Below are 15,792 nucleotides of genomic sequence, written 5' to 3'. Positions count from 1 at the left end.
TGGACACAAAGTCCCAAGTTGGACATCAGGCACCAGGAGGACTTTAGTCCTCTGGTGAACACCAGCTCCCAGGTTGACATCAGGCTACAAGTTGACACCTAGGGCCCAGATGGACACGTGGCCCCATATGAACACTAGTCCCCAGTCAGCTAGGGCCTGGGTCCACCTGGAGCCTGATGCTTAGCTAGAGACTGGATATCCACCTGAGGCCTAGGTATCTACCCAGGGACTGGTGTCAAAGTGGGGCCTGATATCCACCTGGGGACTAGGTATCCACTTGGGGCTTGATATCCACCTCGAGCCAGATGACCTTCTGTATTCTGATGTCCACCACAGGCCTGGGTGTCCATCTGGGGCCTGGTGTTGATTTGGATTCCAGTGTCTACCTGGAACCTGGGGTCATGTTGTCCACTTGGAGCCTGGAGTTTTCACCTGAGGCCTGGTAGACATCTGGCCCCAGTAAACATCAGCCTGGGGCCTGGTTGTCCACTTAGAGCCTGGAGATTTCACCTAGGGCCTGAAGATCACCTGGGACCCAGGTGTCCAGCTGGGACACCAGACTCCAGGTGTACGCCCAGGCTCCAGGGTACAACAGGCCCCAAAAGAACTCTAGGCCATATTAAACATCAAGTCTCAGGTGGATGCCCAGGCCCCATGTGTACACCAGGCCCCAGGTAGACAGTGGACGCCAGCTGAACATCAGCCCCAAGGTTGACACCCACACTACAGGTGGATATCAGGCCCCAGGTGAAAACCTATGCTTCAGGTGTGCATCAGTCCCCAGGTGAACATAAGGCCACAGATACACATCAGGCCTCGGGTGCACATCTGGCTCCAGGTAAACGTCAGGCCTTAGGTGGATACCCAATCCCCAGGTGGACATCAGAGACCAGGTTGACACAAAAAAATCCCAGTGGGTATCATGTCCCAGTGGACATTCAGGCTCCAGGTAAACACACCAGCCCCACCGTAACCGTAACCACCTTAACGAGAAATGGTAGGTCTAAGTACCATCATGCTCCTTGCTCACAAAAGGATGCTTAGCTATTTTATTCAAAATACAACTCCATTCATCACTCTAAGCAGCGATGTGTAGAAAGGAAAAGAAAAATAAACCAGGCCTCAAGGAATCCATCCAAAATGAGGTAGATATTATAAGGGACAGAAATCCCCAAATGAAATGTTATAGTTGACATAGAATAGTCTTTAAAACCCATTAATTTTCTCGCACATTTGATACAGAGCATTATTTCCAGAGACTGAACCTAGAAAGAATTGCTTAAGACTAGAAGTCTTGTTCCAGCCTAGATTCCACACTGTTGAACATCTATACTTAGTACACCACATTATACATAGCACTGACATGACCTGTGTGCATTTAATTTTCTAATACTTGTTCATCTCTGGCATACTTTATATATATATATATATTACATATATAATATACATACATACAAGTACACACACACAAAGTATATAAGGGTAGGATAGTATAATTTTGCAGTAAGGTTTCTTCTGAAAGTGGTGGAAAGTGGATTGCATTGGCCACATGCTGGAATGTGCTTCCATTGGCAGAAGTAAGGCTTTCAAAACTAGTCGTTTTCATTTTTCTTTAGCAACTGGGAATATTAATAATTGAAGATTTGTTGGTATAAAAATAATCATAATAATCACAATGAAGTGGTGTTAATAATTATATCACAAGATATAATAAACATTATAGATATTATAAGATGTCAAAAAAGAAGATGTCATAAAATCTTTGAGATGATTGACACGTTAAATGCGGCCTCCTGTGCCGCCCTGGGGCGCCACTCTCGTTGGGTTCTTGGCGGTGCTCACCCTACTCCACCTGCTCAGCCTAGGCTCCTGCGCCCCCGGAGTCGCGCCATGGGAGCGAGGACCTTGTCTCGGCCCTAGACAAGGACAATGAGGAGGTGTTGCACGTGGAGTCCCCGCGGAGAGGCTGGACGCCGGGCAGGAGCCTTTGCGGGGGTGCACAGCCTCCTCTGGAAGCCTTGGTTGCTGCCCGGTGCCTGCTGCGCCCTGCGAGCTCCGCGGCGGTGGAGCCAGGCCTGCGCTGCCGGCTCTTGGCCCCGCCTGCGGAGCCTCTGCCCTTTGTCTTGCCCCTGGGGCCCGGGCCTCAGCTGGCCCAGGGTTCCTGATGTTAGCTGACGATGGGCTGGCCTCTGGGACTGGGTCGTGGGCCTCGTGCAGTGGCCGCCGCGTCACCAGCGCCAGGCCTCCCCGCGGTGCTGCTGGCGATGCGGGATGCCCGGGCTCGGGGTCTGCTGGGCCCCCTGGCGCTGCGAACCCCGTCACCTTCCATCGCTTCCACCATGCTGCCCGCTGTTCAGCCCTGGTCTGCAGCCTTCCTGGGACCCCTCCGGCCCCAAAGAGGCATCACTCACAGCCGCTTGCGACACCGGGGCCGCCTGAACCTCCGCCAGGGCTGCGCCGCCCAAGTGGCTCCAGCCAGCCAGCCCTGGCCCACCAACGAGACTTTCCGCTCCCCGAGAAGATCGCCCTCGGCAGGCATACACTGCCATGGAGGATGCAGCGGATACCTTCCAAAGTTTGTGGACACTCTTCTGCCACACCAAAAGTTTCACCATCAGCTGCGATGCCGACTGAGGCACAGAGACCCCTCCGGGAGGTGGACCGGGCAGTGCCTTTGCCGGGCATCCGCAGTGTTGAGCATCCCAAGTGCAGATCCTCACTTCGTGTTCCTCCTCCACGTTCCACATCCAAAGTTCTCTCACCATTTCTAAGCAGGAGAAATCAAAAGAAACTGAAATCAGAAAGAAAGAGAGAGAGAGAGAAAAAGCCATGAGCAAAAAAAGAGCAAAATCTTTTGGAAAGCGTAAAAAGCCCCAAAGCCAAAAACTAATTCTTATCTCTTTTAAACCTTCTGCACTTCTCCAATGATGAATGATTTTTTTTTTCAACCACTGGCAATTCGTAATTATTAACTTCTCTGGCATTAATGAATAGAAGTTGAATCACATGTGGTAGTATAATTTGTATTATATGAAGCTTTCCATATTTTAAAAAATAATTGTCCAGTTTTTCTCCATGGATTAACAATTAATGGAAAATTTTCAACATTGCTGTGTTAATGTCTCCTGAGATAATTAGATGTGAGTAATTTTTATAAACAGAATTTCCTGGGTGGAATTTCTCATCTTCAGGAGCTCCATAAATAACCATATCCCAAGAGAACTGTGAATTTGGGAACTGAAAGAACTGAGTCCCAACTTGTCCAGCCTGGAAGCTTTTGGGTGATCACTCTTGCAGGTGACTTCACTGCCTTCTGTTGAAGGGCCAGTGAGAGCCTGGGGGTTTCAACTTGCAAGAGCCTTACCATTTTAGGGTTAGCATTAACAATGAGGAAAAGGCATACTTTTTTGATACTCTCCGTATGTAATAAAATAATTACCAAAACAAAGCAAAGTGTGAGTGGTGACTATTGAGAGGACCCTTTCTATCTTTGCTGGATTCCCAGAGATTTCTGGGTTTCTTTTGGAGTCAATAGTATTTCCATGTTAATTCTGAGCTCTTAAAACCCACAATATGAGTTGCAGCCAGTGACTAGAGTTGCAGCCAGTGACTAGAGTTGCAGCCATTGACCAGTGTTGCAGCTTGTTAAACTGATCACTGGTGGTAGAGTCTTTTCATTCTGCTCACTTCTTAAAAGGTCAGCTTGGTCAGGGATTAGTGCTACCCTGCCAGAAATAAGCAGTTAGGAATCAAGTAAAGGAGTCAGCTAAAAGCGTAATTACGATGTAGTGAGGTCACAGCTAGATGGTTGTTGATCTTTTTCTCTCTGCTGCTGATTTCAAGGCTTTATACTGTGTTTTGATGTAACATAGAATGTATACCATGAAGGACAAACAGTCTGTTAGCTTCTTGGAGCTATAGTCCGTTACTGGAGCAGGGGACAACAATTTGAAGGACATTATTACTTAGACAGTTTAATCTGCCTTTGGCTAGGATAAACATCAAGTTTCAAGGGCTGGGTTCAGTTGTTATGCAAACTTAGATTGTTGCGGTAAAATTTCCAAAAAAACGATAGGACTCTTTAGATGAAATAAGAATTTAACTGTATTTGAACCCTGTTGAAGGCCAGACAAGTTTAGGCAAAATGCCATGACTGATGAGTCCCTTTAAATTCCAACATATAATCGATGTTGGTAAATATGATACGTGCACTGGAAAAGGATGTGTATCCAGTAGTCGTTGAGTGTCGCGTTCTGTATATGTCAGTTTCTGTCAAGTTTGTTCATCGTGTTCATCAAATCCCCCTTTCTCTTATGGATTTTTTTCTGTTGGTTCCATCGGTAATTGAAAGGTATGTTAAAATCTATATTGTAGATTAGTCCATGTTTCTTTTAGTTATATCAGTTTCTGTAGTAAATAATTTGAAGGGATATTTTATATTTAGACATATTTAAAATTGGCATACTTTTCTGGTGACTGACATCGTAAAATCTTTTTTATCTTAGCAATATTTCTTGGCTTAAGTCTAAACTGTCAATAATAACATAGCAACATGAGCTTTGTGCTGATTAGTGTTTGCAGGCATGTTTTCCATTGTTTTACTTCCAAATGTCTGGATTATTGTATTCAGATAAATTAATTAAAACATAAAAATTAAATATAATATAAAACATTAAAAAGTGAATATTCTAAAAATCCAGCCAGAGATGTTTCACTTTTAATTGAAGTGTTTAGGACCACTTCTCTCACACTGTGTGCTGAGGTGCTCTAAGATGCTGTGTTTAACTGACAGGGGCAGCAGCGGATAGCGTGTGAGTATGTGTATGTGTGTGTGTGTGTTTGAGATGGGGGTCTCACTCTGTCCCCCAGGCTGGAGTGGAGTGGTGAGGTCTAGGCTCACTGCAGCCTCTGCCTCCCTGAGTAGATGGGACAACAGGCAAGCACCACCATGCCTGGCTAAGTTTGGTAATTTTAGTAGAGACGGGGTTTTGCCATGTTGCCCAGGCTGTATATTTTTGAGGGAAACAAAGCAACATTTGCTGCAGACCTTAAGAACTACTAGCCTGAGGCAGTTCATAGTTTCAAAAGTAGTTAGAAGTGCATTTCTTTACCTTTAAGGTGGGTGTTGTTAATTACCGCGTTGAAAGGAAGTATTGTGCTAAAGTCAGTGTGCAATAGGAATAAGGTCCAGTGGTTGAGATCCAGTCCGATTTTAAGATTTGAAAAGTTGTGCTTTGTGCCCAACAGGCACACACATCGCATTAGTAAGTCAATTGTGCTTTTTTAAGAAAGAAACAAAAATACTGTTTCTACTTCCATTGCGTGTTATTTTTTATATGTACTTGCAAATCCATCACCAAAATAAAAATAATGAACATATCCAGCACTCATAAAAGTTTCCCCTTGCCCTTTTATAATCCCAAACTTTCTGTATCTTCCTACTTACCACTCTCCCTGACAATCACCAATCTGTCACTATAAAAGAGTTTGCCTTGTCTAGACATTTATATAAATGAAGTGTAGTATGGACCCCTTTTTGGAGGGGTCTGGCATCTTTCACACAACATAATTATTTTGAGATTCAGCTATATTGCAGGCATCAATGGGTCATTAATCTTATTACTGAGTAGTATTCTATTGTGCAGATCGGTCGCAACTTATATATCCGTTTGCCTGTTGGTGGGTTTTTGCATTGCTTCCAGTTTGGAACTTACACAAATACATTTGCAATGAACATTCATATACACAAGTTCTTATAACTTTGAGTAAATATTAGGAGTGTAATAGCTAATAGGTTTAGGTTTAGTTTTAATAGACCATCAAAATGTTTGTCAAAATGGTTGAACCATTTTATATTTTTATCAGCAGTATATAAGAATTCCACACTCTTGCCAATACTTTGTATGGGCCTTCTTTTAAAATTTTAGACATTTTCATGTGTGTACAATAGTATTTTATTGTGGTTCCATAATGCCTAATAATATGTAGTATCTCTTTATGTACTTACATGCCATCTGTATATATTTGGTAAAGTGTATGTTCACATTTTTTTTTGCTTCTTCCTTTTTTGTTTTTTTCTTTGCTTATTTTCTCATTATTAAATTTTAATAGTTTCTTTATGTACTCTGGATTCAAATCCCTTATTAGATATGAGACTTGCCAGTATTTTCCCCTTGAGTTTTCTTTTTGTTCTCATAACACTATCTTTCAAACAGCAGATGCTCTTAATATTGATGGGGTCCAATTTATTAATTGTTCTTGTGCATTTGGTTTTTGGGGCTTCATCTAAGACATTTTTGATTAATTGAATATTACAAAGATTTTTTTTCTGTATTTTCATCTAAAAGTTCAAAGCTTTCAATACTTTATTTTATATTTAAGTCAATGGTCCTATAAGTGACAGAGCTTTAACCCAAGTCGCTGTCATGCATAGCTGGACCCAGAGGCTTATATAAAATCGTCAAGAAATGTTCTCCTTCTTTCTCTCGACACTTTTCCTTTTGTTTTAGCCTCATTTTTTCCTTCTGAAGATGACTCTCTTCTCTCTCTGTAGCAAGAGATAGTGTGACAAATAACCCACTTTACTTTGTCCTCATAGACCACAGTGGTAGAAAAAGCAAGAGTCCTTCCTGATGATTCCAAAAAAAAAAGTACTGAAACAGTTGCTATGATCCAAGGGTAGAGTCTTTTGCCAGAGCTGGGCATCATGATCACCTCTAGGGCTGGGGCTGGTAGGTTGGGTCAGGCCCAGTTGGTGCTCATTGAAATGGTCCTCAAAGAAAAGGGGGGCTCTCAAGAGGAGAGTTGCTGAACACCCCACCAAAAAATAGCCACTCTGTACATACCTACAATTCCTTGCCATTTTATAAGCAACTGGTTGGGTGGAAAATGACTAGAAATTCAGTTGTCATTAAATTTCCTTTATAATGTCAGTAGAATGAGCCATACATTTCACATGTTGTGGGTTATGTCCATGATAGTCATTTCTGTATATTAGGTATCAATTTGAAGTATCATCTGAAGAAATACACTATTTTGTGATGTTATCCTTAAATTAATATTTTTCGGATAAAGAATTATAGGATGAAAGAAAAGTCTAGGATAGAAATAGAAGAATAGAGAAAATGGGAGCATGGATATACTGCAGAAAATGGCCAAACAGGAAAAGTACTTGTGAGAGGTATTGAAGTACATAATTGATATCACATAGACCTCCAGGAAATTACAACTACTGGCATAAGAACAAACTATCTGAATAGTCTTTGCTAATACTGAGTCTTTTCTGCTTGCAAAAGAAGTAAGAATGGTAAGAAATTGGGACATTGTTCAGATAGGCTTGAATGCATTTATTCATTTACCTGTTGATGGGGTTTGGGGGTATTAATGAAGGATGTTAATAAGTAATAATGGGCATGTTAGGTAATCATAATCGATTTGTCCATTTGGTCTGAAGAAAATTTTGCCTACCTTCTTTTTTGTTGAGGGATTCATTTTTAATGTCATGTTGGATTCTATGGCTTACTGAATGTGTAATTGCCTATTTATGGATTCTGAAGAATTTTATAAAATGTATTTGCCAAACATTTTGAAAGCTTAGAACTTCTCCTAGGAAGAAGTTCTTTAGTGCTTAGTGCTGCCCTGACAAATATGGTAGCCACAGACATGTGAATATCGAGCACTTGAAATGTGGCTAGGCTGGACTGAGATGTGCTGTCAGGGTAAAACACACACCAGATTTTGAAGACTTAGTAGGAAATAAAATTAAACATATCTAATTAATAACTTCTATATTGGTTAGACATTGAAATAATATTTTGTATATATTTTACATATAAGTATACATTAATGTGTATGTGTAATTAATATCTTCATATGAAATACTTCTCAATTACAGTTGGAAGAATGATGACTTTGTGGTGGAGAAATCTGGCACAAACTTGATCATGTGCCTCCTGCTGTGATGTCCTAGGAGACCACAGCAGTATTTCTGTGGTTTTCTTGTGAAAGATACATGACCTAAGTCTGGATGTGGAAACACATCAGATGGAAAAAGGTGAACATATCCTTAATAAATGCTTATGCTCTTTAAAACTCTTAAGGTTATGAAAAATAGGGCAAAACAGAGGAACTGTTTGAAGTTGAAGGAGCTTAAGAGACATGACAATTAATGCAATGGGAACTCCTGGATTGGATCCTGGATTACAAAGTTCAAAAAAAATGTATTTAGGGCACAAATGAGAAAATTTGGATGAGATTATAGCTTCTGTTGATTGGACAGTAGTGTTGGGTGGATGCTGATATCCTGATATGGATGATTATGTTCTGGTTATGAGAACTTTTCCCAGATTCCATCGTTTGCCCAGTGGTTTCATGGACAATGTGGCGATGGTAGCAGGAGAAGATGCTACATGTTTCCAATAACATGAACTTCCCTGCAGCAGTGCTGCCTACTGCCCAGATGAGTGCCCTGACTGCTGACAATGAGCAATGCTGAGACCCTGGAAAGAGGAACTGCCTTGCCTAGACCAGACAGATTTCTGGTAATGTTGTAATAATATTTTCTCCTTTCCTTCATGGAAGTGGTAAAGAATTGCCATCATTGGAAAGATGCATATCGGAATATGGACTCCGCTTCATATGCTTCTCATAGCATCAAATTATTTACATTTGCTGAGTTCTTATTCTCTGCTATCATACAACTACTACTGATGATGGAGCTTATTTTACCAAAAAAAGAAGTGATGTGATGGGCTTCAGCCCATATTTATTGGTCTTGTGACATCCCACATCACCCAGAGGAACATGACCTCACAAGAATCAGTTACTTCACCAACTGTGAGACCCTAAGGGGCTGGGTTTCTATCCTATGAGATGTGTTAGATGCCCTGACCCAAGAGCCCTCCTACCCAGAATGCATGGTTCCATGTAGCAAGGATCATTGTGATGGTGGTGATGATGATGGTGAGGATGGTGATGGTGAAGGTGGAGGTGGTGATAATGAAGTGATAGTTACGTTGAGGATGATGAAGGTGATGATGATGGTGAGAATGGTAAAGGTGAACATGGTGATGGTGAGAATGGTGATGGTGGTGATTGTGATGGTGATGATAAGGATGGTGATGGCGAAGGTGGTGATGATAACAGCGATAGTTATGGTGAGGATAATGGTGATGATGATGAGGATGATGATGGTGAGAATGGTGATAGTGACGATGATAGTGATGGTAATGTTGATAATGATTATGATTATGAGGATGGGGAGGGTGACAATAATTATTATGGTGAGGATGGTGATGGTGAAGGTGGTGATAACGATAGTGATAGTTATGGTGAAGACGCTGGTGTTGATGATGGTGAGAATGGTGAGGGTAAGAATGGTGATGGCGATGATGATAGTGTTGGTGATTGTAAGGATGGTGATGGCGATCATGGTGATGATGATAATGGTGCTGACTGGGCTATTAGGTAACGGAGGCAGAAAAGTGGCAGTTTCTAGGAAGTATAGAGCCAGCTGGGAACTGCAAGGTAACCTTAGTGGGGGTGGAAGATGTCGGGCCTCTGCCTCATTTCTAGACATCTGGGGAAAGCTCACCCCTCACAGTAGTTCCAGGAACCCCTCCATCCAGCATTTCCTTCTCGCAATCAGCATGGAGCTTTTGGGGTGCAGAGAAGTGTCTTCTATTCACTGCACTCTGTGGGAAGGGAAAAGGGGGAGTGGTATTTATGAACCCAGTATAATACAGTAGGGTCTCATCTAATATATTTTGGGAGAATTTTCAGCTGAAGAGAGCAAGCCTCAGAGAAGTCAGGTAACTTTATCTTCAATAGCATCCAGTTGTGATTTATTGAGCAGTTACTATGTGCCAGGCAACATGCTGGGTGGTTCCTTATATGTTATCTCATGAAATCCTACAGCAAAACAAGAAGACAGGCATAACTACCCCATTATTAAAACTGTGGTAAAATAAACTAAAATTTACTGTCTAACTATGTTTAAGTTTACATTTCAGTGGCACTACATTCACAATGTTGTGCAACCAATTTCAAGAATGCTTTTCATCTTGTAAAACTACAATTCTGTAACTCATTTAACAACAACTCCCCAATCACCACCCTCCCCAGGACCTGGTAGCCACCATTCTCCTGTCTGTCTCTATGGATTTGACTACTCTAGGTGCCTTGGAAAAGTGGAATAATACAGCATTTGCTTTTTTGGTCTGGCTTCTTTTGCTCAGCCTAATGTCCTCAAGGTTCATTCTTGATGCAGCAGGCATCAGAATCTCCTTCCTTTTCAAGGCTGAACACTATTCCACTGTATGCATAGACAGCATTTTGTTGATCCATCCATCCATCCATGGGCACTTGGGTTGCTTCCATCTTTTGGTTATTGTGGATGATGCTGCTCTGAACATGGTTGTGCAAGTATCTCTTCCAGGCTAGCCCCATTATACAGAAGAGCATAGAGAGATTCTGGGAGGAGGGATGACCTGCCCGGGGCCTTTGGTGAGGTCCTGGTGAAGGATCTCCCAGACCTCAAAGGCAGAGCTCCTCTCCTCACCTCACTGCCTTTCTCAGGACCTGCCTCCTGCCCCACCACACAGTGCCCACTCCCTGGTACTAGACTTGCTAAGGCCTCTTGATCCCTGAAAATTCAGGGACAGGAACTGGTGAGCACAACTACAGTCACTCACTTCTCTGTCCCCTACTGCAGATTCTGTGCCAAACAATACATGATAATGACCTGCTTTCCACTCTTTCACCAGATGTGGATGAGGCGCCTATTGCATGCCAGGCGTGTGTGGTCACTGGACGGAGACCCCTGTGAAATGAGAAGATGTGAGCTCCTCAAGGCCAGGGGCAGCCCTTTCACTTGCTGCTACCGTGTGAGGGATGGAGGGGAACCCTGAAGCATTGAAGAAGTGCATGAGTGACCTAGCTCAGATGATGATATCATAGTAACCCTGTTTATTATCACCTACCATGTGCCAGGCATTGTGCGAACTACTTTGCACACATTACCTGCTGTAAAGCTCAGAGACAACTGTAGGAGTGAATCTGTTATACCTCCCACTTTACAGGGAAACTGATGCCCAGAGAGGTGAACCAGTCCACCCTAGGCCTTTCAGCTAGTCTCTGGGATGCAAATCCAGGTGGTCTGACTCAGAGATCCCCTCATCCTCTTGGTTTTTGCCCCTGCAGCCCTCTGGCCTGTCCCCAGAGCCCTGTACCCTGGGCCACCCCGAAGATGACCTGGACATGGGCTTCAGCAAAGGAAGCAACCCCAGCACATCTCCATTTGATAGGGAGGAACCTCAGGCCCACCACAGGAGCCCTGGGCTGCAGGTAGTGTAGGTGCTGGCTGAACCACAATGCACCCATGTTGGAGGATGCACCCTAGGATGGGCAGCAGCAGGAGGTCTCCCTGCCCAATAGCTGGTAGTGGTACCTGAGAACAAAGGAGGAGAAGGAGGCTTTGAACACAGGTGTGGAGAAGCCCAAGGAGGAAGAATAAGACTTGGACTATGGACTGCTGGGTGGCCTCAAGGACCCCCTCCCAGAAAAGGAACTTTGAGACTCATACCCAGGGCTGAGATGAAAGTGCTCCCTATTTTCTATCCTGGAACTGCTGCAAACCTCAGTGTGACATCACAGGGCCTCATTTCCCTATTTGTAAAATGGGATTATATGGGGGTTCCAATGAGACACTGGACCGAGAGCATTTTGAGAATTGTAAAAAATGTACAGTGAGGGAATAATTATTATCAATGGACCATTGCTCTTCCAATAGTTAGTATTCTTTAGCAAATATTTGAAGGTAAAATATGATTTGTTGAGGAGGTTTGCAGCAGCTGAGACCCTCAAGAGTCTTTTCTGTCTCCGTTCCAAGCTGGCCTCTGACAGGGACCTTCTTGGTGCTACCCCTGGGACTCTCATCCTTTGTGCAGGCTTCTCAGGGTTCTTATTTCTATTGCATCTTGTGGTTCCCTAGTGGATGGCGTGCTCCATCTTCACTCAGAGCTAACTGCATCTCCTCCAGGCCCATGTCCCTTGTGCAGCACCCACCGCTCCCTCACCAGGATTCAAACCCTTCTGTGATTGACCTCTGCTGACCTCCTCATTCTTTCTGCTCCTCCAGTTCCATGCCTGTGCCCCTCAATCCCGTGGCTCACACTCTCACCCAAGCTGTTCTCCATCGGGATTTCCTTGGCTCCCTTTTCTGCTCGGCAAATTTGTGTTCATCCTTCCAAGCCCTGCACAGATGTCCTCCTCTCAAAGCTCTCCCTGAGGTCACACTGTCCAGGAACAAGGTAGTTCTTTCTCCTCTGCTGCCTCTGGGTTTTGTGCCTTTATCACTTTGGTGTGACTGCCTGCCTCTTGCTGAAGGGAGGCATTTTGGCTTTACTCACCTCAGTATCTCCTGGGTCCAGCTGGGTGTCTGGCCTGGCCCAGACTCGGTGCTCATCGAGGGTGTTTAGAACTCACAAGGACCAAGGAATGTCTTGCAAATAATACCACCCTCCCACACTTCTCCAATGTTTACTTTCTAAGCTCCTTTATTCTTTGACATTCAAATTTCTAAGTGGCCTGTATGTATTTACAAAGCCTGGGAAAACGCCTTCAGAGGACAAACACACACCACCGGCAGAATGTATTTGCATTGACTAGGATTATGGATGAAATTCAGCTTTCTGGAAAATGAATCATTTGGCATTGGCTGAGTATCTACTCTGTGCCAGATACTAAGCTGTGATCTCTAGAAAGAGACATGAACTACTGACACAGTCCTTGACCCTGAAGATCTCAGAATCCAGTGAGCTTGACTTCTTGTAAGTTAGAGACAGAGTTCAGAACAGAAGCTCAGACAGGAGAAGAGAAGTAAAAGGGACACACCAGAGGCAGTGACAGCCACACAGCTGTCTGGGGACACTGAGTGCAGCAACAAATAGCTTAGGCTGACTTGGCAGCCCACGAAAGTATCACGGTTTGCAATTGCAGCATCTCACTGATGCTTTTGTTATGCTGATCTCTGCAAAGCCCCTCTGTGCCCCAGCCCAGGATGGTGGCAGCCATGCTGTGGAGAAAAGGGCAGTGACCAGGACCACAGACTCAGAGCTTGTACCCTGGACCACCTGGGAATGGGAGCCCTTCACATGTTCTCTGCCTCTGTGTTCAGGTTGGGGGTCCCGGCCAAGGAAGGGAGATGACCCCCATGCTGAGTCAAAAGGACACACTCTTGGGAACAGACTGTCTCTTCTTTCTGGGTAATTTCTGCCTCTGCAGTGAATGGTGAAACCAGATACATCCTCTCTGTTGGTATGACACAAAGACAGGCGTTCCTGCTCATGGGCTGAATCTTAGTTGAGGGGAGGTGTAGCACACTCCTGTGCTCTGCTGACTAAGGCAGGGACACATGTCACCCCATCAGAATGACTGCCAGACCAATGGCTAAAATAAAATCATTTCCAATATTCAAAGGAGTCACCTTCATTCATCTACAAATATTTTTCCTTTTCTTTTTTTTTTTTTTTTGAGATGGAGTCTTGCTCTGTCACCTAGGCTGGAGTGCAGTGGCATGATCTTGGCTCATCGCAACCTCCGACTCCTGGGTTCAAGCGATTCTTCTGCCTCAGCCTCCCGAGTAGCTGGGACTACAGGCGCCCACCACTACATCTGGCTAATTTTTGTATTTTGAGCTCCTGACCTTGTGATCCGCCCGCCTTGGCCTCCTAAAGTGCTGAGATTACAGGTGTGAACCACCGCGCCTGGCCCAAGTTTTTTTCTATAAAATGACCTATTGCACTCAGGGTCGGGTAAATGATGCATCATGCCTGCTGGCAACATGGGCCCTATCTGGAAAGTGAGTGCCCACCACCATGGCACAGTGCTGTGCAGTGCCTGTGTGGTGCTGAATCTCAGGAGCAGCCCCCATCCTGTGAACCACAACTACAGGGACCTTAGACATAAGCAAAGACCTCTGGTGGCCAGGCCTGCCAGCAAGCAGATGCTGACTCTGTCCCGGGGGTCTGCAGGGAGGTCGGGCCAGTGGAGAGGTGGCGAGACCCATGTGTGGTCTCCCCAACTCCCGCCCATGCTATGCAATGGGGGCGACCACACACCCGAACTTCCTGGGAGGGTCCTGGTGTGCCCACTGCCTCACAGAGTTATGAGGGGTACTGCCTCTCACATCTCACCGGTATCGCATTTGAAGGACAAATTATGTCTTCCCTTCTCCACCCTGCGGAACTCCGTTTCCTCATGTGCAAGTGGGGGATGATGTGCTTACATGGTTATGCAGTGGGGGTATCGATGGGATCCATCTGTCAATACCCTGCATCCAGTGACCACCTGGAGCACACCTGCAGCTCGCAAGCTGGGCTCCCTGCTGCAGGGAGGGGAGCAAGCACTGCCTGGAGCCAGGGAGCTTTTCTGAAGGAGGTGTTGGAAAGGATTTGTTCCAGAATTTGGGCTTGTATTGGAAGCTTGGGGGAGGGTTGAAAGAAGCCTTTGCTCCAGATTGGATGCTGTCAGAGGCAGGGTGGATTCTATCACCTGGCATCTTCCCCAATCTTACCTAGAAGGAAGGAAGACAAGACCAAAGCTAACGCTGCAATTGACAAGGAGGTAGTGGTCATGACATAGCCACAGGGGAGGGGGTGTGAGGTCATTTTTGTCCATGTTTTGCATGAGCTGAGCCATGATAGCTACCAAGTGACCTTGCTTTGTCTTGACCCATCATGGTCACAGAGCGACCTTGTCTGATGCTGACAACCTGTGCAGTTCAACAGGAGAACACCAACGCCTTGCCAGCAGTGGTTGCTGTCCTCCTGAGGCCTCACTGCTCCTCCTCTGGGACCGACTGCTGACCGTGGGAGGTGTGGAGTGGGAGGGGAATATGCTGTGGGTTTTTTTTTGCAGAGCAAGGGCAGAGGACTCTGATGCCTTCAGCTCTGGCCATCCTGAGTGCTGTGATCTGCTTCCCCTGCTTCCTACACCTCCCACAATCCCACCACACTGCTGGAGTCACTGCCAACTCATAGTGCCTTCTAAGGGCCCCAGTGTCTCTGGGACACCCCCTCTACCCTGGGAGGGAAGCAAAGTGCTCACGAATGTCCCAGGTGGAGGTGCTGAAAGAGTGTGGAGGTGGCTTCTTGAGTGTCAAAGTCTGGGATTCCAGCTTTCAGCCTCAGGCTCCACGTGTGTGTGCTGAAGTGGAATTTTCTGCTCTCATTCACTCTCCTGCCTGGTCAGAGGAACTTGGGGAGTTCCTCTCTAGGAGAGGGAAAGGCCCTGGTGAGGTGGCCTTGCCCTGAACTGGGAAGCAATGGGCACGGGAAAGCAGGGTCCTGGGCTCTGCCTACTGCTTGCTGACAGCTTGGGCACAGCACTGCCCTCCCTGGGCTCCTGTCTCTTTTCTCTGTATGATTAGGTGGAGGTGGATGGGATTCTGCTTCTACTCCCAGTCCTTGGGCACCATGTCAGGTACTCACACACTTATGACCCCATCTGGTCCTTGGAACAGCACTGGGGGATGGATCTGTCGATCTCACGTTGGAAATGTTTGTTCTAAATCCCACACTCTGAAGTCAGAAAGACCTGGGTTTCCCTCAGGCACTGATGGTTGCTTGCTATGTGACCTTGGACAAGTCACTGTCCTTCTCTGAGCCTCAACACCCACATTTACACAGGGGAAGAATAATACCTCCCTCTTGGGCTGCTGTGAAGCAGAGCTAATGGGTACATTGCCTCAGGCACATTGCAGGTGCTCAAAGTGTTGGTCTTTCCTTCCCTTTC

General features: G+C 45.3%; 1 protein-coding gene across 15 annotated transcripts in view; it reads right to left on the bottom strand.

The window, feature by feature from the left end:
- Nucleotides 1-1,035: 1,035 nt before the first annotated feature.
- Nucleotides 1,036-15,792, bottom strand: part of LOC129017995 (uncharacterized) — a 257,780-nt gene continuing 243,023 nt past the window's right edge. For 4 of the 15 annotated variants that reach the window (XR_010124753.1, XR_010124752.1, XR_010124756.1 and 1 more), the window contains exons 2-3: nucleotides 9,593-9,692; nucleotides 1,036-2,791 (exon numbers count right to left, since the gene is read on the bottom strand). Coding sequence is in view for 3 of the 15 variants with exons in the window: in XM_063656950.1 (XP_063513020.1) it covers nucleotides 2,319-2,791; nucleotides 9,593-9,692; nucleotides 14,285-14,572 (861 nt within the window). In the remaining 12 variants the exon portion in view is untranslated. Of the gene's footprint in view, nucleotides 2,792-9,592; nucleotides 9,910-10,741; nucleotides 11,545-14,284; nucleotides 14,611-15,792 lie in introns of those variants that run through there. The other 11 variants (XR_010124755.1, XR_010124757.1, XR_010124749.1 and 8 more) reach the window with 8 other exon arrangements.

The sequence above is a fragment of the Pongo pygmaeus genome, chromosome 19 (assembly GCF_028885625.2).
Source record: "Pongo pygmaeus isolate AG05252 chromosome 19, NHGRI_mPonPyg2-v2.0_pri, whole genome shotgun sequence".
Taxonomy (NCBI): Eukaryota; Metazoa; Chordata; class Mammalia; order Primates; family Hominidae; genus Pongo; species Pongo pygmaeus.
This window is presented reverse-complemented; position numbering and strand designations above follow the sequence as displayed.